Source organism: Delphinapterus leucas, chromosome 14 (assembly GCF_059928025.1).
Source record: "Delphinapterus leucas isolate spDelLeu-1000000601 "Yukka" chromosome 14, BTC_Dleu_Yukka2, whole genome shotgun sequence".
In the NCBI taxonomy this organism is placed as follows: domain Eukaryota; kingdom Metazoa; phylum Chordata; class Mammalia; order Artiodactyla; family Monodontidae; genus Delphinapterus; species Delphinapterus leucas.
This window is the reverse complement of record NC_143142.1, coordinates 32,578,998-32,600,666: the sequence shown is the minus strand read 5'-3', so window position 1 is coordinate 32,600,666 and position 21,669 is coordinate 32,578,998. Positions and strand designations below refer to the sequence as shown.

Below are 21,669 nucleotides of genomic sequence, written 5' to 3'. Positions count from 1 at the left end.
TCTTCTTGGAAAAAAAACAAAACAAAACAAAACCTTGGCTGGCGCCTGAAGCACAGTGTTCATGCGGGTCCCAAGTGCAGATTATGGATGAACAACTGCACTGGTGGAAGCACATGTCACTCACACCTGACCTTTCTCACAGCAAGGTGGTGAAGCAATTCTTTCATCTCAGGGAAACAAATCCTGTAAACACACTTCCTGTTTATTTTTTTAAAAAATGAAGCTGAGCTAATATTTGCCCGTAGTTCTTGATATTTTTTTCCTACTAAAAGACCTTTCAGCCCCCAGCATTCCACAGTAAGATACTGGCCCTGTATTTCCAAACAGTCCTCATGCATATTTAACACCATTGCTATCAGCTGCAGTTCCAGGGTTGTGAAAAAGCCATTGTGCGAACATTCTGGGTTCAACCTGGGATTTCTCGCCACTTTGTGTATGTCATGAATTGATTTGCCTTGATGCATAGATTCTGCAATCAAAGGGAACACGATGTGAATTCAAACCAAAGTGAATGGGGAAATGGATGGATGTTGTCTTGTAGGCAAAATTGCATGAAAACAACTAAGCCTGATTGCCATGAAGCAGAACAGTTTGGAGAAAAACTCAATATTTTAAACTCAGTCTCATTTCTCCAACCTTTGGCTTTCCATTCCCATTTTAATGGTGGTTCTTTGTTTTTGTTTTTACCCCATATCCCTTTTCCCTGAATTTCTTCCATCTCAGTGCCACTCCTTTGGCCACCATCAGCAGACAGTGATATGGATACCGCAGCTTTGCCCCTAAAGGTTCTGAGGCCGCGTGGGAGGGATGACGCATGCTGTCAACATGCCCGTAGCCCTCTGGGCTCACCATTAAGGAACTGAGTCTTCACTTCTGCCTTTAAGGGCTCCCCTGTGCCTCCCAGCCTCAGCCCGGGCATCTAGATATCCATCCAGGGGCGGCTAGGCTGTGTTTTATTATCACTGGATTCAACATCCATTCATGGACAGATTCATTCATCTGTCCAAAGGGATATATGGGGCAAAGACTTGGAAGCAGAAAATCTCACTGAGAAATCAAGTTGTGATCACCGCTTCATTAAATGGCTCACCAATGGTTAGTCGTTTAACTCTTGAATTATATTTACACAGTTTTCACTGTCTCCCCAGCAGCATTTTTAAAAAATGAATTAATTAATTTATTTTTGGCTGCATTTGGTCTTCATTGCTGAGCACGTGCTTTCTCTAGCTGTGGCGAGCGGGGGCTACTCTTTGTTGTGGTGCGCAGGCTTCTCATTGCAGTGGCTTCTCTTGTTGCAGAGCGCGGGCTCTAGGCGCGCAGGCTTCAGTAGTTGTGGCTCGCGGGCTCAGTAGTTGTGGCTCGCAGGCTGTAGAGCGCAGGCTCAGTAGTTGTGGCTCATGGGCTTAGTTCCTCCGCGGCATGTGGGATCTTCCCAGACCAGGGCTCGAACCCGTGTCCCCTGCACTGGCAGGTGGATTCTTAACCACTGCGCCACTAGGGAAGCCCTCGGCAGCATTTTAAGGAGTTGGCCTGTACCAGCTCCCTGCCGCAGCTAGAAACTGAAGGGCAGAGAGAGATGGAGACAGAGAGTATAACAAGGATATATTTTTGAAGAAAGACTTCTTGTGAATATATTATTCACTAATATATTTATTCATAGGAAGAATATATTTATAAAGATTCTGAATATTCAAAAATCTATTAACAAATAGATTCTTCATGAATATATTTATAAGCAGAATACGTTTTTAAGAAGAATTTATTTATAAGAAAATATATTCATGACAAATATATTCTTGAATATTAAGAATGTATTCACAGGAACACTTCATATTCAGGAATATATTTTTATGCCCTGGGAGTTGGAAAGACAAACTGAATATTCTTCAAAAGGATGGAGCAAAATGTAATGCAATCAAAATTATTTCAAAAGGAAGGAGTGAACGTGGCAAGTTGGTCATTTGTTGGGTGGTTAAGAAATGCTTCCAGATCAGGCACCTGGTTAGACATAGGACTCAGGATTCAAGCCTGGGCTTGACTCCAAAGCCCTAGTACCTTCCCCTTTAGTTCCCTGCCTCCAGCCCTCCCTCGGCAGATGGAGATTCCATAGACACAAGAGACTCAACCAAGAAATCCCACGGATGTCTGAGAGTCAGCGGTCAGCCAGGGGAAGATGTCACAGGCCAGAGCCCTGTGTTAACAAGGAGTCAATTTCCTGCACTGTCACTCCTGTGATCTGTTTAGAATGTGGTTTATACAAGGTTAGCATCTAATTACAGAGGGAGGAAAGTGGGGTTCAGAGCTGATTAAGGATAGATTTTTCGTAGAATGTCTGCAGGTTGTCAGAAGTGACAGAAATTTAGTTTTGCAAAAATTACCTGAAATTACAGGCGTTTAAAGTCTATAGTCGCAGAAGTCCTAGCTCCCTTAGGATTCTTGCTAATGATCTCATTTCCAGCATCATGATATGTTGTATGAATGGTCCTTTGGGGAACTCTGTCCAATATCCTAGAAGTTGTATTTCTTGATGCCCTGATGGCATTTGTTTCCCTTTGTCCCTGACTCACTCATGTTTCGGGTGGGACTCAGGAAAAGAAACGGGGAGTAAGGGCTGAGGCTGGTACCCAGGGGCAGTGGAGGCCTTCACACCATCTGGGCACTTCGGGATGCTTCCTGACTGCTGAGTGTGGCGGGGGCCCTCCTGGCAGAGCAAAGGATACCAACTCCTAATGATCCAAGCCTTTCTGGAGAGCATGGGGCGCGGGGAGGGAGCTGGCTGGCGCCGCTTCTGGGTGTGGTAGCCTGGAGTCCAGGCCGATCAAGGGCCCTTAGGAGCATCCCAGGGCCCGCCCCACGTGCTCCTGGGTCCCTAACACGTAGCCACACTAAGAAGAGCGGGCCCCTTGGGGTCAGGCTTGATGCAAATTTGAATATGTACGCGGGAGATTCCTACAAGATTATTAAAAAAAAATGGATCGCTGTTGCTGTTACTTTCCTGACCCCTATTTAGTGGCTACTGTTAGGTGTCAGGCACCTTATTTGTGTGTTGTGTCAGCTGCAGTCACACATGCACACATCCTCAAAATCAAATGAAAAAACCCCTCGGGGGTAGGTATTATTTTCTCATTTTATGGAGACGTTACAACTATTTAGGAAGTCACAGAGCTGGAATCTAGATTTGAGTTTGATTGGTTTGCTTCGTTCATTGATGCAACAAATGACTTGCTGTGTGCCCATTACGTGCCAAATACTATGCCAGATGCCAGGAAAAGTGAAGAGGAGGAGGCCACGGTCTTGGTCCTCACAGACCCTAGACTAGTGGGGAGAGACAAGCAAGTAATAATAAAGACTGAGGAGCATAGGATGGAAGGCATGGCTGCTGCGGGAACCCAGGAGCTAAGCCGTTAAGGAAACCTCTGGAGGACGGGGGAGGGGACACCTCAGCGGAGGGGTCAGCAGATGCAAAAGGGGAGGCCCAAAAGAGGGGTGAGTGTGGAGACAAGGAGGGGGTTCAGTCTTGGTCCAGCCCAGACTATGTGTGTGTGAGACGAGAGAGAGAGAACAGAGCTGTGCTTGAGGGGAAGGGGGGCGCGTGAGAGCCCCAGTGCTGGCTGCCGACTGCACACCTCGCGGCCCATGTCCACGTCCAGTGATGCCGTGTTGGTAGAAGAAGAATTACAGCCCAGAAGCTGACAAAGAGTCAGGGGATTCTAGTCTCCTGGCTCAGGCAGCTGCCCTGGTGATGGGTACTGTTCACATTGGTGGGGCCATTTGAATGTCAAGGTCGAGGCACTTGGATGACAAAGTGGGGATGTGCTAAAGCAGGTGGCTACACTCCTGGATCAAACTCTTTCTGTCCGATCATACCGTCTTCTAGGGACACAACAGTTCAACCCTAATCTGGCTTGGAATTATCCGTCCTGTTCTAGATCCTTCTCTTAAAATGACATGTATTAAATATACAAACCACAAATCTCATGTCTTCCATGGAGCCTACATAAATGAGCAATTTTGAGCTTCTGTTTAATTAAAAAAAAACCTCAGACTTAAAACACTCAAATCATTAACACCGAAATTTACTTCCCTGAGAAAACATACTCCAAAAGTGTTCAGAAGCGGCCGATTTCTCTACCGGCCGACGGGTGCAGGGCCACTGCCTCTGTTCCTTCCCAGCTGGAAAGACAGCCTCCAGGCTATTACAACATATTCATAAAAGCAGTGAGGTGGAGGTCTTATTTTATCTGTTTATTATCATTTAAAATATATTAAGATTTTAACATAGAAGCAGGAATTTTAATTGTACGTGGCAGTCAAAAAAAAAACAAAACAAAACCCAAACAACAAATAAAACATCACAGAAAGAAAAATGCACATTAACCAATAATACATTAAAATTCCATTTAGTTAAGGTGAGGATCTAAAGAATGAAATATAAGTATACCTCTTAGAGAAGAATTTTTTTTCCTTCGGTGACTTGAAGTTTGATAAACTCTCCAAGCAACTTTCTTAAACCGTAAGATTCTTAACTGAAGCAAATAGGTACTGTAGGTCTGACTCTATTTTTTTTCTTTTCTCTCCCACCTGCAAAAAAAAAACACAACCCCTGCCACCCAAAAAAACCAACCAAAAAGATGGAGCTCCCATACCGTGAGGCTGACTCCACGTAACTTCAGCCTCAAATGCAGTCACTTACACAAAACAAATAAGGGCTGATAACAAATAAGAATTGTTTGAACGTATCATAGACACCCAGCTCCCCACTTTAGAAATCTTCCCTTTAATGGAGTGTCTCTGTAAAGATGTACCCAGGGCCCCCATGTAACACGGCTCGTGGCACACACACGCAGACAGCCTGCAGGACAAGTCAGCCCCCCTGAGGCAACCCTTAGAGCAGAAGCTGTGAAGACATCGGGGGTTGGGGGGGGGGAGGTGTGTCTGTGTGAGGGTCCCTGCGGGGACACTGCAGGTGGAGGGTCCTCAGGAAAGGCCTGCCAGCTTCTGCCAGGTGCCCGGCTGGCTGGGCACACTCGGGAGACCCTGGCAGCACAACTGAGAAACGGTTTGTGGAACACAAAGGAGAATTAATGGATCATGAAAACATGTGCTTATTACTAATTTTTTTAACGATCCATGCTTTCCTGAGTAAAGTACACAGATCTCACAGAAGTCTGTTTAAAGCACCAGGCCTCTATCTCTTAGACTCACTGCACCCGGAGGGCAAACTGCAGCCCAGCTCAGAAGCCGTTCTGGTGAAAACAGAACAATGTGTGTGTGAAAACCGTTTTCCTGATACTCTACCACTGGAGAGTTGCATCCTTGCAAATGGGAAGTGGCCTCCTCCAGGGCGAGGGAGAAGGATAAAGGCGCGCGTGTGGGCTTCTCTGGTCTGGTCGCTGCAGCACGTCAGAGCCGAGATGAGGCCGGTCAGAAGCCTGCATGTGCCTGGGCCTCTGCGTCACTGGTGCTGGACCAGCCAGCAAACCCTGCAAACATAAAAACCGCAGCCACTTTACAAGGTCCAGGTCACACCTGGACGTGACCACGGGACACCGAAATCAAGTTCATGTGGCTGGTGCTCCTGCTGAGAGAACAAGGCGTGGTGGCCGCAGCCCATCAGGTGCAGACTTTCCCCCTGCCTTCCTGGCCCGAGACAGCACCTTCCCTGGCGAGGTCCTGGGAGCTTCTGAACATGAGGATGGAGTTATAAATCTTCAGGGCTGGACCCAGTTTGATCTTCATCACCTGGACAATGTCCTTCTGTGTCAGGAGCAGGAAGGCTTTGCCATCAATCTGCTGTAGATCAATAAATCAGCACAAATAAACATATCCTGCTGTTCAAGTCTGGTTGCCCTCCAGGGGCCCCTGGGTGCTGAGCTGTGTGATGGGGACGCGGTGGCCTACCAGAGCTTGGGGACCACAGACCACGACGGCATCTTAGTCCGACCACCGTCAATTCTGTTTTCCCCAGAATGCTGAAGCTAAGTTAAATCAAAGAGGGGTTCATTCTGTTAAATGTGAATTCAGTGTACATGAACTGTCCCTAGGCTGAATTTCTATTGTTACATTTTTTAAATTTTGGACTGAATTTGTATAAAGGGCCTTAATAATAACCCACTTTCATCTACCAAGTGAAATCTCCAGGAATGTTTCCCATGAGAACAATCAACAAGGAGCAGGCAATGGTGTTATTTATAACAGTGCAGCACTGCAAACACCCGGGCACTCCAGAAACAGCAGAAGGAAATAAATTACAGTGTTACCTAGGATGAGGGACCAGGCAGTCACCAAAATTCATGTTACAATGAAATAGTTAATGATTTGGGAAACTTTTCATGGATTGTTAAGCAACGAAACATGATCTGATGATACAGAAAGATCTGTTTTAATTTGTAAACTTAAATGTGCACGACCACTGTAAACATACACGGAGTTAAAATACTTGAAGTCTTTATACCAAATGTGAAGGGGTTTCGGCCAGTGGCTTGGTTTGGTTTTTGTTTTCTCCTTTTAACCCTCCTGTATTTAAAATGACTCCTATGCCAAACACCATTATAAGCCGAAGTACATTCAAAATGAGTGCTGTATTTATTAACTTTTGCAACATACTGTGGTCTGAAATGTCATGGCTTTCCTGAGGTCATGTGATGGCCAGTGCCACCGTGCAGGCCGTTTTTCCGGTTTCTAGAAGCCCCAGGGTGGTCTCAGAGTTTGAGTCCCGGCGACTGTGGCCTGTCCCACAGTCACGCTGCCTCTTTTCACAGATGGGCTCAGAAGGAGTCCAGGTTCCAGAACAAAGAGGACAGAATGAAGTTTGCTAGGGTGACACCCTTCCATGAACCCAGCCCTGTGGTTCTAACCCTTTTTAGTTAACAATACAAACCATGGTGTCAGTCTCCCCCTGAGGAAGGAGGGATCCCTGGGGACCCCACGTGGGGTGTTGAGAGTTTTAAAAGCTTCCATGTCTAATATATTGTCTAATGAAGAATCGTCCATCTAGAGAGTGGAATACCCTTCCCATGGGGTAACGAGCACATTCCCACAGTGGTGGAGAGCACTGCCCTACGGGCCACACCCCAACCTTCAGAACTTCAGGCAAGACTCCCGGGCCAAGTGGCCGGTGTAAGGCCAACTGGCCCGAGGCAGGGGAACACAATCAGATTCACAGGTTGCATCAGAACGAAACTCTCCGGACCACCCAGTTCCAGAAACTGACCTGGAGACTTTCCGGACCACCCAGTTCCAGGAACTGACCTGGGGACTTTGAACCCGGCCCAGCCTTCCCGCCTTTCGAGGGGCGGGACTAACGGTCCCCCAGGATACCCGGAAAGACCACCAAATAAGGAATACCCTGCACCCTCCTAGATTCACCACACCCCTTTCCCTTCTTCCCCTATAAAATCTTGCCCAACCCTCGCCCGGGTGCGACTTCTCTGGCCCTTTCTCTCGGACCAGTGAACCTCGCCCGGGAGCGCTCCCTAATACAGCTCACTTGAAGCTTTCCTCTGTTTCGCGGTGCCGTTTGTTAAGATCCGACCTTACAGCCGGTAGTCCTAAGAGTAAAGCAGTGATGGTGATCATGGGAACAGTAAGCCCTTATGGAGCTTTACTAACCCTTCTCTGTGCTGATCCCACCAGCAACCCCGGAGGCAGATGAGGAAACCAACAGTTTCAAGGATTGTGTGGTTTCTCCGTGTCCCCCTAAGTAGGGGCAGGGCAAGGACAGGTAGGACGGTCCTAATTCCACTTTGGAGCAGACAAGCCCCCCTTTTCCTGGGTGCAGGCCCGTGGCAGGTCCCCACTGCCCCAGCGTGGCTGCAGTCACAATGCAGGTATTAACCGAGTGGCGTGTCCCAAGAGTCCCTTTCACAAGCGGCTGCAGAGGTGAGGCTGCAGGCTCCAGCGACAAAGCACAGCTCACGTCAGCGACCCAGACAGAGGCTGCCCCGCTGGGCCCCCTCCTGCCTGGACCTCTTTGTCTTGCCTCCCCCAAACTGCCCTTATTTACACTTAAGTAAACGGAAACAAAGCACTTCCGGGCCTAGTCGTAGAGAAACATATGTAATTTTTCCGTTTCCTACCTCTTTCTTGAAGCACTTGGCATGCTCTTCGCAGCCCAGCAGAGACTGTACGAACTCAGCCACCTACAGTGCGAGATGAAAAGCCTGATTCAGAACGTGCACCGGAAATAATACCTTGGGTTGTAGTCATTCAACATTTGAGTAACATACACTTTGCATCCCTCAAACGCTTGGGATTTAAACAGTAGCTATCAAGCCCCAGTAGCATTCGCCAGCTCGGAAATGAGACCAGCTCCTGCTATCTTTTCTGGCCTCATTTCCAGGCTGACCTACATAGGGTTACAGTCACCATGGTGCCAATGACAGCCTCCATCTGTGTGGAGCCCTGGCATCCTGGAACCTTCCATCGTCTGACCCTCCTGTCCAGCCTGGGGGTCAGGGAGGGCAGGCAGCAGTGGCCTGTGCACAGCAGTGATGACAGGCACCGTCTGCCTTTCCAGACCTGGGCCGTCCCGTCTCCCGTACCCGAGTCTCCAGGGCCTCCCCCAGCGTCTGGCCAACAACGGGTACTCGGACCTCCCTGCGCAGGGAATTCCCACAAAAATGGTGAGGAAGCTGAAGCCCAAAGAGGTTTAATAACTTCCTCAAGGCCACACGTGGCCAGTGAGTGCCCCGGGGCAGCCCTTCTCCACCCTGGACATGCACTGGGACCACCTGGAGAGCTTTAAACACGATCTATCTCAGGCCCAGCTCATGCTGCAGAGATTCCGAATGAGTCAAGCTGGATCCGGTGGAGGGCTGGGCACGGATTCGATTCCCGGGTTGGTTCTAATGCGCACTCAGGGCCAAGGCCCTACCCCCGACCGCCCCAGCGTGCACGCGTGTGCGCGCGCACACACACACACACACACACACACAAGGCAGGGGAGGCCTGGGAGGCCATCCGGGCACCGCTGGGGGGCACGCTGCAGCTGCCCCTCCGCCGGGCGCTCTGAGGGCTGAATGCTCCGCAGGGGCAGAGCCCCGAGCTGGGGGCGGGAGGTGCTGAAGGTGAAACCCTGACGTGGGGTCACAGGGGACAGCTGGGGGCGGAGACAACACGCTCAAGGGCAGGTTTCCTGCCCAGCGCGACTCCAACGCTGGGCCTGATCCTTCTCAGCTGTGGGGCTGCCCTGCGAACCGCAGGGTGTTTGGCGACATCCCCGCTAAGTGCCAGGAGCAACCCCAGCGCGCACGATTGTGACAACGAAAAACGAGTCACGGTGCTGGCGACACCACCTGGTAGGAGCTCTTCTGGGATGGCTCTGTCACAGGAGGGGGCCGCGGGTCACAGGAGGGGAAGTGAACATAGAAAAGTGGCTCTAGGAATTAGCTAAAGACACACGCTGGTGCCTCTCAATCACTGGCTCCCCTGGGGAAGCCATGCCAGCACCAGGGCCCCCGGATGCCCGGCCCCCGGGGACAGGGACACGCCCCACAGACAGTCTCTCGTAAATACACGCTCCAGGAACTTCTGTTCTCAAAACAGGGCTGAGTGTTGCTCTGATGGTTTTCAGAGGTTAAAATGTCCTTTTCTGGGCAAACAAATACAAATTTAAAACAAAGGATCACGTTCCCTCTTCTTAGTATTGTGAGCCAAGAAAGCACTGTCCGTGTCAGAGGTAGATTGGATTTTAAGTGGGGATAAATAACGTGCTAAACCAAAGAGTACACAGGGCTGCGCTGCGGGGCGGGTCCTCGCTGTCTTCCTCGGACAGTTTCGTTACCACGTGTCTGAAATTCTCTGTCTTTTTGGAAAGAGATTCTGATTCTATTCGACCTGCCTTTTTCCAAAGTAAAGAACAAGTTCCATGCAATCTACTGAGGCAGACTCTTCTGGCCCGGATCGTGATTTGGTATCATCATTCAGTACTGCCAGTCCCGAGAATAAATTCTATTTGAGCTTCAGTAGAAAGCCCATTTCCTCGCTGTAAAGTGGTGAACTTCACCAGACCGCAGAGCAGTAACGGAAGGGTTCCCTCTCATGTTCCCCTTCAGCACGTGCTTCCTTCTTCACGTCGTGGTCAATGTGGAGAAGCGTTCACACGGTTCCATGAGTCCACAGAGGAGGAAGCTGCCGCCCCGTCCTTTGCCTCCACCCAGGACAGCTGTGTGGACTCGGCTGCTTTCCTCAGGTGATGGCGGCCCTGCTGGAGCCCAGGGTGGCCGGCCTTGGCCTTGGCCTTGGCGGGGGCAGCACACCTGGTTCCCCAAGCTCTTGGGAGTGCAGTGTCCACAGAAGACACCCCAGTTTTGTTTTGGAAGGACACGGAGTAAGTTAGTTCCAGGGATGACACAGCAGTTTGGAAAGACTAAGAAATGAAACTGTGCAGGCTCTGAGCTGAGCCCTTTACTCCACCCAACTTCCTTCCCGGGCAACCTCCTTTTCCTGGCATCCTCGTGCAGCCCAGCAGGCCTGCTTCCTTCAGTGCAGCTGCTGCTTCCTTAAATCTCTCCCGATGCCGACGTTCCCATCTTGCTGAGCCAGCGCCGGGTGCCTGACTGTCCTGGCTTCGGGTCCACTGGGGACCATGTTTCCAGCCCAGGTCTCATTTCTTATGAGTGGAATTTGTTAGTTGCCGTTTTTCAGGGCCCGATTGTATAAGGCTGCTATGCTTAGGTAACAGTATCCTGAATTTTTCAAAACACTCCCTTCTGGGCAAAGATTGCTTGGAAAGCGACCACCATCTTTTAGATCTAATGGACATTTAGGGAGCCCTTGGATAAGGCCAGGACGATCTATATGTGCTGCTTTAAAAGGCATTTTTGAATGTAAGAAATAGAAGTATCCACATGGGCACCAAGCATCCCCGAGTTGCACCCGCGGCTGTAATGTGCGTACGTGTTGCATCTGGCCTGCGTGTGCCCATGGACGCCTGGCAGGAGGGGCTGCAGAAAATTCGTCTCCCAATTCATTCACTCACTCGCACATTTGTCACACACCTGCTCTGGTGTACTTGCTATAAAGATGTAAAAAGATATAAAAATAATTTAGTCCCTACTCTTAGATGCTTGTACCCTTCTATAGAACATTTCCATGACCAGAGTAAGAAATACGCTCCCCAGGGACCACAGCTTGAGTGTGTGCACACTCACGCATTCCTAACGAAGGTTTCACAAAACAGTAACCTCTACTACAATGATGTACTTGCATCTGGTCTTGTCTCTCCTTTTGGAACCACTAAACTAACTTCACAGCCTGCCGGTGCTCTGAAAGAAATTGCTCTGGCAGAAACACCACAGAAACGGCAAAGGAGTTAAAAGCCAGTCCCCACCTCCGGGCAACATGACAGAGGTCCGTCAGGTAACACAACTCAGAGCGGAGGTCTCCTCCCAGCCAGGACGGCTGACAAGAGGGACTGTCCTTGTGCTGCATCTCCTGCCAGAGACACTCACCCGCCTTAAGTGTCCCTGGATGGCACTTAGCACAAGGACCCACAAGTCATTTTCCACACGCCCTGTCCCTGGCCCCTGAGCTCCCGTTCCTGCCCGGTGGGAACAAAGCACAAAGGCACAGCCCTGCCCTGCTCACCCTGAACTGCGTTCTCACGTCCTCACGACCCGACTCGCCACTCTTAATGCAGCATCTGGAGCAGACACAGTGGCCCCTGTGGTTGGTACTCGCTGGGATCCCCCCTAGGGAGCCCCCTTATTTTCAACGATACAAACGCATCACAACGCCCACACTTTGACCACTCAAAGTTTCTTCTCGAGGACTAGTTTTTGTGCCAGGAAATGTGCTACAGAATGTGAGAATACAGAGAGAAATTTAGGATGTGGTCCTCGTCCTCAAGGGCATCTAATTAGGGAGCTATCAAGACAAAGGTACATCAACGTTAGGGAGTAACCCCGACTGTTTTCTCTGGGATGCATCCCGTGGGCAGCCACGGTCAACGAAGTGCTCCAGGAAGCCAGCCTCTCCGATGGCTGCTTCAGTTTTAATCTAGAAAATGTCTAAGGTCACCTTCGGCAGTAAAAGGCTGGGATCCCGTGTGTACCCATCACAGAGAACTCAGAACTGTGATCACAGCTTCCTGATCATCCTCCGTGGCCTCTTCGGTCCTCCCCGCCCCCTAGTGAGTCTCTTCCTTCTGAGGCCCGCCCCATCCTAACGATGGACCAGCTACTTCCCTTTAATCACCCTCCAAACTTCATTTTGTTCAGTGTCAGACTTGAAACTGGTCAGATCAGAGGCCCCACCCCCGAATTTCCTATTTATTCCCTAATGTTCCTAAATAGTGATCCCTGCTCCTTTGGGGTGATGCCCCACCCCACCCCCCAAGAAGTTAATAAAAGCTGTGGCCCTCTTCTTATGGGGAAAAACACACATTTTGTACACAATTTTCCCCAATCCCCTGAAGCCCAACCCCACAGCCCTAGCCGGGAACCCTTTGACCTGGGACGCTCACTTCCAGGCTCCCCCCAACTGCTCGCCCTTCCTCCTGCACTTCCTCCGTGGACACACCGGCCTCCATCCCTGGCCGTGTTCTCTGGGGATCGTGCCTGGTGAAGCCATGTCTCGTGTACCCTGAGGGGACCCTAACTCAGAAGGTCCCAGAATAAGTTCATCTTATCCCTTGGCCCCCAAACTGGATCCTGTCCCCGGAGTTCCATTTTTTGACAGCACCACTCCTTTTCCATTCTTTCCGATGAAGTGTGTGGGCCTTGTAGTTCTCACACATCATTATCCTAATTAAGTACCAAACTGCGTAGCGCTGAGAGTATAAATGGAACCACGCTGGCTCATTTCACCTCCTCGTCTTGTGCCTCATCTATTTCTTGTGCTGTGGCTTCGTCTGCTGAGCCCGGGTGGCTCTGGACAGTGGCGCCCAGCCCGGCCCCTTCTTACTCTCACCCTCCTTGCTGGCCTGTGCTGTTTTCATCTCCCTGAAGCACCAGCTTCACAACATGACTTTCTGCCTTAGCACCTAAGAACCTGGTATTGCCTGACTGGTGCACCTGGCCCATCTCCCGCCTGCTGCAGGCCGCCTTCCCCAAGCCCCAGTGGGCAGTGTGCTTGGGGTGCGGTGAGACGTCGGCTCAGGACCTGGCTCTGACCGTGTGGCCTTAAGAGTTTTCTTAGTCTCCGGTGCCTCCACTTCCCTGTCTGTAAAATGGGCAAAATAAGCGTGCGTGCCTCACCATCATTACATCAACACTGCTCACTACCATCATAATGTCAGTAAGGGGCACGTGTGTGTCTGTCATCCTTGCACGTGTCACACTCACCCCCACTCCTATAGTTTTCCTCCCCCGCATGGCGTCCCGTCTTTTCTCTGCTTGGACTGACTGCACTTTTGTTTCAAAATCCAGCTCAGATGCCCTTGCCATTCACTCAACAAACACTTACTGGGTGATCTACTCAGTGCCAGGCGCAGCGAGAAGCTCTCAGGACACAGGCCAAGTGAGTAAGGTCTCCGCTCATGTGCTTGGGGTTCAGGGTCAGCAGAGTGAGCATCCGAGGTGCAGCCTCAGAGACTCTCAGAGGAAACGGGGGCCCTGAGGGACGTGGGAGCAGCCTGAGGGCTCCTGCAGGAGGAGAGCCTGCGCTGGGCAGGGGCTGGGCAGTGACCGTGCACATGTGACAACAGTACCCGGGGACTAGGGAGGCGCAGGACGTGGGGCCCAAGGTCAGGGGCGGGCGGACAGCCAGGCAGGTCCTGTGGGCTCGTCTGGGGACCAGGATGCAGTGCAGCGCTCGCCCTGCTGTGCCCACTCCCTCTCCGTCGGGATGCAGTCGCTCTGCACATGTGGGGCTGGGCTGGACGTCTGAGCAGGACAGTGACACACCAGGGGCCAGGAGCACAGGAAGAAGAGGGGAGAGGGGACACTGTCATCTAACTTAAACGGTGCAGAACCTCAGATGAACAGCTTGAAGGTCAAAAGAGAGAGAGACTGCCCTTGAACGCTGGGTTGTTATTTCAAGGGCAAAACCAGCAGTGCTTTGATTACAGGTGTAAGGCCAGCAGGTCCGGGGAAGGGCCCAGGGAGCCAGACGGAAGCCCCGCCAAAGTGGCTGATGCAACCGACACCTAACATTGCCACACCACTCAGCCCTGGTCTTCCCGCTCCCCGAGGGGCGGAACCGACGGCTCTGAGGCTGATGCAACCGACACCTGACATTGCCACAACACCCGAGAGATTACCAAAAAAAGGGCTGCTTCACACAGCAAGCACCTCCCCTGCGTGCACCCCTATAAATTCTGTTCGCGCCCACACCTGGGCGCGACTTCTCTGGCCCCTTTCTCTCGGACCAGTGAACCTCGCCCGGGAGCGTTCCCAAATAAAGCTTGTTTAAGCTCTCCTCCGTCTTTGGTGCCATTCCTTACAACAGCCACAACAGGTTTTAATTCAGTCGGCTTTGTAAACTGGTAAAAGTTCACAGATGGGCAGGCGCAGACCATGAATACTCTTTAGGGAGCACGGTCACATTTAGTCACCACCCCCCCAAACAACCCCGCAGCACCTGGCATGTCCAGTCACCTCTCTGTCCTGCGGGACCCACAGGGCCTTGGAAGGAGAGGGACCAGGCAGGCAGGCAGGGTGTGCTGGGCCCCGTCCACGCCGAGGGTGCCAGGTGGGGGGAACCCCCCAGGCACACTCTGTGCGCTGCCTGGGAGGAGGGGCGGAGGCCCCCCCGGACCTCTGACCTCCGCAGGACCTTAGTCGCTGCTCCTTTTCTGGGGCTGGAAAGGAAGCCCCTGAGCGAGATGGAGTCCAGGTGACTCGACTGCTGGACATGCTCAGTGAGTATCCGTGACTAGTTTAACTGCAGCTCTACTCTGTCTTGTCAAAAGAGTGACCCAGGCTTTTCTTTCATTAAAAAAAAAACCACAAAAAACTTAAGGCCTGATGAGTGAGAACAATACCTTCATCAAAAGGAATATCAGTCAGAGTGTGTTGCTCTAAGTACGAAGCGTTTCCACAGCGTCACAGGAAGCAACGGCACTTCCCTGATTCTTACGTAAAACCAACGTTGTAAGGTGTGTTTACATTACAATCAAATCCACTTTCCCCTCTGTTCGGCATCTTATTCAACACTGTGACCTAATTTATTCATAAACCTGAGGTTGACCTGATCCCCCGTGGCCGCGGATGGACACACGGCAGCGCGGTGCTGCCTGGGCGTGAGAATATGGGATCCCGGGGCCTCGGGGGCACCAGGCAGAGGGAGCCCCTTGGGCACAGAGCATGCGGGGCGGGGGGCATCGCCCGGGGCTGCCAGGACACAGGCATGGAGGCCCACACGTTCGTGTTTCCTCAGAGCAAACCTGTGATGCGGCGCTGGAGGCCTAAATCAGCACCCCACCCCGGGGGGCAGGCAGTGGAGACGGCGCTGGGAGAAGGCTGGGGAGGGCAGGGCCCCACTAAGGGGCTTCCCGAACGTCCTGAGCGTCAGCCTGCTTCTCCCTTAAGCGCGGATCTGGAATTTGGCACACGTGGACTCAGCACCTAAGAGAAACCCCGGCCCCGGGCAGCCGCTCACCTCATCCACCGTCCACCGGGCCACCTTGCCAGCCTGCACGTCGGCCACGCCGGGGAGCAGCTTGAGGTGCTGTCTGCGGCCCAGGGGAAGGTCCCGGAAAGGCTGGGCGGACGAGGACGACATGAAGACCGACTGGTGCAGGGCCTGCTGCGTCCGCGCGGCCAAGTGCTCTGCAAGACAGGCAGGTGGGTGAGTGGGGCAGCATCGTGGTGGCCCCTCCCCGCCGAGGGCACGAGTCAGACCCCCTGGAACCCTGGACGAACCTTGGACCAATGGCATCACTGCCCAGGAGGCCCTCCCCAGCACAGCGACACCGCTGCTCTATTTCAAAACCACAGTCAGGAGAAACAGGAGTTATGAAGGCCCGAGAATGTGGCCGTTTGCTAAGCAGGATCGAATCATCTCTGTGACCCACTGATGCCAGAGAGGAGCCGGCCTGTCACTGCACCGGCCTCTCTCTCCCTGAGTCCAGGGTCAGAGCAGGCCCAGAGCCCCGCTGGGTGGGGCTCTAAGTGGACGGGCACACCGGCCACCAGGGATAGGCCCGCCCACGAAGCCCGGTTCCCTTCTGGAAGCCGCTGCCTGCGTCACAATGGGCCCAGGTCCACATCTGGCTTCAAGGGTCCCCTGGGGGACCCCGTATGTGGAATGCAGCTCAGGATCCCAGGAGAACCTAGGTGGCAGCTGCTGCTGTTGGTCTTTGCAGGGCACGCTGGCCTTGCCGGGCTTGGGGAAGAGGCTGCAGCTGAGCCCTCCTAACTGGGCCCTCCCTCGGGAGCAAAGCTCTGAGTGGCCAGGGTCCTAAGGCTCCAAGGGCATTGGCCGGTGTCTCCAAGGAGTCAGACTCCACTTCCGCCCACACTCCTCCCCAGCCTTTCTGAACTAGTTTTCCACCTTCACGGGGGACTTTAATCTTCTGTTATATCCTGACATTTAGATGGAGCCACGGATCTCAATTCCCTCATTATTCTGCTCTGAATGTACAAATGTTTAAGGACAAAACCACTACCGAGATTCTAGAGAAAATTCATGCCTTTATAACGACATCTTTTAAGACACTTTCAACACACATTAGCCGAATAAAGCTGTTGATATTTTAAGACTCTGAAAGGAAAGAACACAAAAGGAAATGTTCTACGCCCTCTAAAAGTCTACCTTTCCTAACGCAAATGGCAGGGTATAAGCAGTAGCTATATAATTTAAAGTCTATTATGAAGGCTTGTGTTTTACTGACCATGTCTGAAGAGCTATTATGCAAGTATTTCCATCTCAAATTAACTAACAGTTGTTAGTAGGTGAGGTTGTCCTGCACTTTGCACATTCACGTAATCGCCTACTGGTTAGTGACCAGAGAGGTTCTAAAGTACAAGGGAGCCTGTCCATCTCTGCCCGACTGTTGAGCACAGACATCCTGCATCTTTACCCACGTGTGCGGTCCACACAGATAAACAGACGGAAAAATTGCGGCCTTCTCCCAAATTCTTCTGCTCCAGTTGCAGGCAGCAGCAAATTCATCTCTAAATGCGGATTGTCCGACACTGACCTTTTTAGTATGTAAATAGGTTATCTCCTCTGTGTAGTTCAGCCAGCAGCACGTAAGGCTGAAACTTCACATCTTCTTCACAAAGCCAGTAGGTTTACAGATGTGAATGTTCCTTAATGAAGGCGTCAGGTTGGACAGGAGCAGGTACAAAACAAGCCCTGGAAACCCAGGGAGGAAGTGTCACAGAGCATCTGCAGCTCCGGCCACGCGGAATCGCCAGGCTCTCCATGGAAGCCAGGAGTTAGAGCTCTGTGCTCTTAGGGATTAAGACCTGAGCCAAAGCCGGGTTTTATTCTGGAAAAGTGCCGCATCCATCAGTTGGTTGCTTTTGCTGAAATGGCATGGGCTTAAAAGACAAATCACATATGTGTCCCAAACCCATGCCCTAGGTAACCGATCACGTGTAGTTTCTGAAACATACAGGACTCTTCAGAAGAGCCACGAGGAATCAGTCTTATGTTTGGGAGGCACGAAGATGTCTAGTGATGGTGATTGCATTCCTGTGTGTGATTCACAAATAAAGGCTGAAGGCCTCCGAAATGCAAAAAAACCCCCGTGCTCCCAAGCAAGGGAATTTCCCACATGGTAATTTTGGAAGCAGACTGCCTGAGTGCTGAGGCAGCCACTTGGAAATGAACTCAACATGCGGTTGGCAGCTCCACCGAACGGCACTGGGTTCCTCCATCCACTGCTGCCCACGGCTCTGGCCCCGTAGGACGGGGACTCAATTCTAGTAGCAAGATGGCCTTCTCTGTGTATAGTATCATGTCATCTGCAAACAGTGACAGCTTTACTTCTTTTCCGATTTGGATTCCTTTTATTTCCTTTTCTTCTCTCATTGCTGTGGCTAAAACTTCCAAAACTGTGTTGAATAAGAGTGGTGAGAGTGGGCAACCTTGTCTTGTTCCTGATCTTAGTGGAAATGCTTTCAGTTTTTCACCATTGAGGACGATGTTGGCTGTGGGTTTGTCATATCTGGCCTTTATTATGTTGAGGAAAGTTCCCTCTATGCCTACTTTCTGCAGGGTTTTTATCATAACTGGGTGTGGAATTTTGTTGAAAGCTTTCTCTGCACCTATTGAGATGATCATATGGTTTTTCTCCTTCAATTTGTTAATATGGTGTATCACGTTGATTGATTTGCGTATATTGAAGAATCCTTGCATTCCTGGAATAAACCCCACTTGATCATGGTGTATGATCCTTTTAATGTGCTGTTGGATTCTGTTTGCTAGTATTTTGTTGAGGATTTTTGCATCTATGTTCATCAGTGATATTGGCCTGTAGTTTTCTTTCTTTGTGACATCTGGGAAGAGATATGGGAACATATGTATATGTATAACTGATTCACTTTGTTATAAAGCAGAAACTAACACACCATTGTAAAGCAATTATACCCCAATAAAGATGTTAAAAAAAAAAAAAAAAGATGGCCTTGAGGTCACCACTCAAGGCAGGGAGGGAGCCGGCTGGGTGCCGTGCACTTGCACTCAGGCGGCTTTATGCTCTCAGTGGCTTTGGAATTCATTCTTTGTCCCCATTAAGTCAATCTATTTGTTTGGAGGGAGGTGGAGGATGGATTTCCGGAAGGCTGAGCAGAGCTTGGTGGGGATCAGGCTCTGGATGCCAGAGTGCCCCCCCCCCCCCACCGGCTGGGTGAGATCCCCTCCTAGGGGAGGACTCTTGCCTGTGTGCCGGCAGCCCCAGTTTGGGGGAGCCCCGCCAGAACTACTCACATGCTGACCACGGATAACATTTTTACTACTCTCAGCTTTACAGCGTGAGTCGGAAAGCCGGGAAGTTGAGTTTTCCTGCTCTAAAAGACGTGAGTTAGGTTAGGGAGGGAGGCCCTGAGCAGGGAGCTTGCAATAACCAGCTGCCATCGCTACGACACGACTGGAGGTGACAATACCTACAGCGCAGAGCTGGTGGGAGAGGACGACAATGTGCCTTCAGTGACAGGTGCCGCTCTAAGCTCCTGAGGTCAGGCAGACACTCTATGCACGGAAGTGGCTTTATTCAAAATCAACACAAGGCAAGACGAATTCTCCATAGTAACACGAGAGAGGGGAGGCATGGTGGAGTGTTTCGTGGTGGTTGTTTTGCCTTCTTTGTACCGTTTCCTGGGTCTGATTTCTTCCGGAGCTGAGGGTTTGGGGTGGATACTCAGTCTACCTGGGAGAGGACGGTGACATCGGGGGAAGGGCCGATCCCCGCCAGCTTGCCTGGGTATGAATCCTGGTCCCATGCAGCTGCTGAGTGACCTTGGATGAGATGCTTAACTCTTCTGTGTCAAGGTTTTCCACCTTTAAAACGGGGCAGCTGCAGTACTCACACTTCACTGAGTTCTTGGGATTAGAACGGCTCCCAGCACATAAATGTTCAGTGCACGTCAGACATTACACTACAGCCGTCCCCCCTTCTCTGTGGGGTAGATGTTCCAAGACCCCCAGTGGATGCCTGAAACCCAGGATACTACCAAACTCTCTATATACTATGTTTTTCCCCTGTACATACAGACCTATGATAAAGGTTAATCTATAAATTAGGCACAGTAAGAGATTAACCACAATAACTGATAGTAAAATACAATTATAAAAATATACTGTAACAGAAGTTTTGTAAATGCAATCCCTCTCAAAATACCATATTGTACAAATTTAGTGCCTTTCCCATCTTAACTAAGCACTTATTATGCACTGTGGGTATAACTTTTGCAGCTTGAGGTGCGACAGCAAAACTAGCACAAATTTTTCTTTCTTCACAATTTCATGGAGAGAAAATTCGTTCTTACCAGAGATCTTAGCAACCTCAGCATACGATCTTTTTTCTTTCCTTACTAAGTTGAGAACATTAACCTTTTCACTTAAAGGAAGCACTTTATGATTTCTCTTTGGCGCATCCCAATTGCCAGCATCACTACCTTGTGCTTTGGGGCCACTGTTAAGTAAACTAAGGGTCACTTGAACACAAGCACTCCGATAACACGATAGTAGATCCGTAAGTGAGACGGATACTAAGTGGCCAAAGGGTGGGACAAAGGGATGATTCTCGTCCCCAGTGGGAGCAGGATGGTGGGAGATTTCAACACCCTACTCAGAAGAGCACCCAATTAAAAACATATGAATTGTTTCTTTCTGGAATTTTCCATTTAATATTTTTGGACCACAGTCGACCACAGGTAACTGAAACCATGGATAGCAAAAACACGGCTGAGGAGGGACCACTGTAACGTTACAAGATACAGATACTCTAAGTTGTGACGACAGTGAAGGTGGGGACTTAGATTTCCAAAGCCATTGTGGCTGGATGTGCCTAAAACCTATGGAAGCTGAAATTCAGACTGAAACTCAGGATCCTCAGGGCCACATTCAGATCTCACACCCAAGTGGCCCTGGAATGACACTGCAGGGGTCACCAAAGTCATCTGTGGAGTCCTGGTGCGCATGGATCCCCTGGCCGAGGCCGACGGAAGGCGGGCATCTGTCTCCCAGGCAAACCGGTGCCCACGTGTGGCAACAGATCATACTGCGAACACACGCTCAGCCTGCCAGCTCTGAAATTATGTGGCTCTTGACAGACTTTAGAATGTGGGGTGATCTGCATTATTTTAAATTCTGTGCATAAAATTAGACTTTTGAAAATATCCACTGAAAATTTTGCATACATTTTTTTTTTATCGAATATGAACACACCGATTTTAGCTTTTTACCGAGCCCAGCATGGCTCACGTCACTACATCGTTGTAAATAAATTAAAGCTCGTGAGCCTGTGATGAAGGTATTACTGTATTCTCATAAAATCAAAAGGATCAGATTATTCTATCCTGGGGCACTCTGAATAAACAGAGCCTTCTAGATTAGGAAAGGATGCCCACCAAGAAGAGAGGGCAGAAAGGTTCTCCTAACTGGGTAACATACATACATCTCACCCACCGGGCCCAGCTTCCAGCTCTGTGTGCAGCGGGATTCTTTCTGGGCGTTTCCCAGTTGTGTTTCCTCACTGCAGCAGTGCCTCCTACCCAGCTCCCCTAAGAGTCCGCCAAGAAAATTCAGCCTGCAGAAGCAGCCCGACCACTGGAGGTCTTAGCAGTTTACTTAATCAAAATGCCTTTTGCATCAGAAAATGAAATGTATGTGTAATCCTGGCTTTGCCTCTAACACTAATGTGTGAGTGACAATAAACAAGGATATGCCTACACATAAGATAGATGTATTTCCCCTTCCAAAAAACAGCATGGAATGCTTGTCACCTCAGTGGTTTGCCATTTGTAGAACAGTTTGGTTGGAAGAATTTTTGTGCTATTTTTCTCTCCCTGGGTATTTTTTTGGGGGGTTTTATGCCTTAAAAAATATAATGAAGTGTTTAATGACTTCAGTCAAGGTGCTCTGAGATCTGCAGCACTCTCAAATGCCCATGGCCAGCATGTTCAACTCTGTGTCCAGCTGCAGGATCTAGGGAGGCCCCGACTAGAGCATCAAGACTTGGCCGGGGGTCTAAGTCCATCCAGCAGCCCTCGGAAAGGAGTGAATAAATAGTTCCATCTCCCAAAGCGCTACGTCATTACCTTTCTTGCAGATGCA

General features: G+C 50.4%; 1 protein-coding gene across 1 annotated transcript in view; it reads right to left on the bottom strand.

Moving 5' to 3' along the window:
* Positions 1 to 970: 970 nt before the first annotated feature.
* L3MBTL4 (L3MBTL histone methyl-lysine binding protein 4) overlaps positions 971 to 21,669 on the bottom strand; it is a 303,558-nt gene continuing 282,859 nt past the window's right edge. The window contains exons 16-18 of the mRNA XM_089894942.1: positions 15,544 to 15,713; positions 8,079 to 8,141; positions 971 to 5,793 (exon numbers count right to left, since the gene is read on the bottom strand). Coding sequence (XP_089751068.1) covers positions 5,614 to 5,793; positions 8,079 to 8,141; positions 15,544 to 15,713 — 413 coding nt within the window. The 3' untranslated portion in view covers positions 971 to 5,613. The remainder of the gene's footprint in view (positions 5,794 to 8,078; positions 8,142 to 15,543; positions 15,714 to 21,669) is intronic.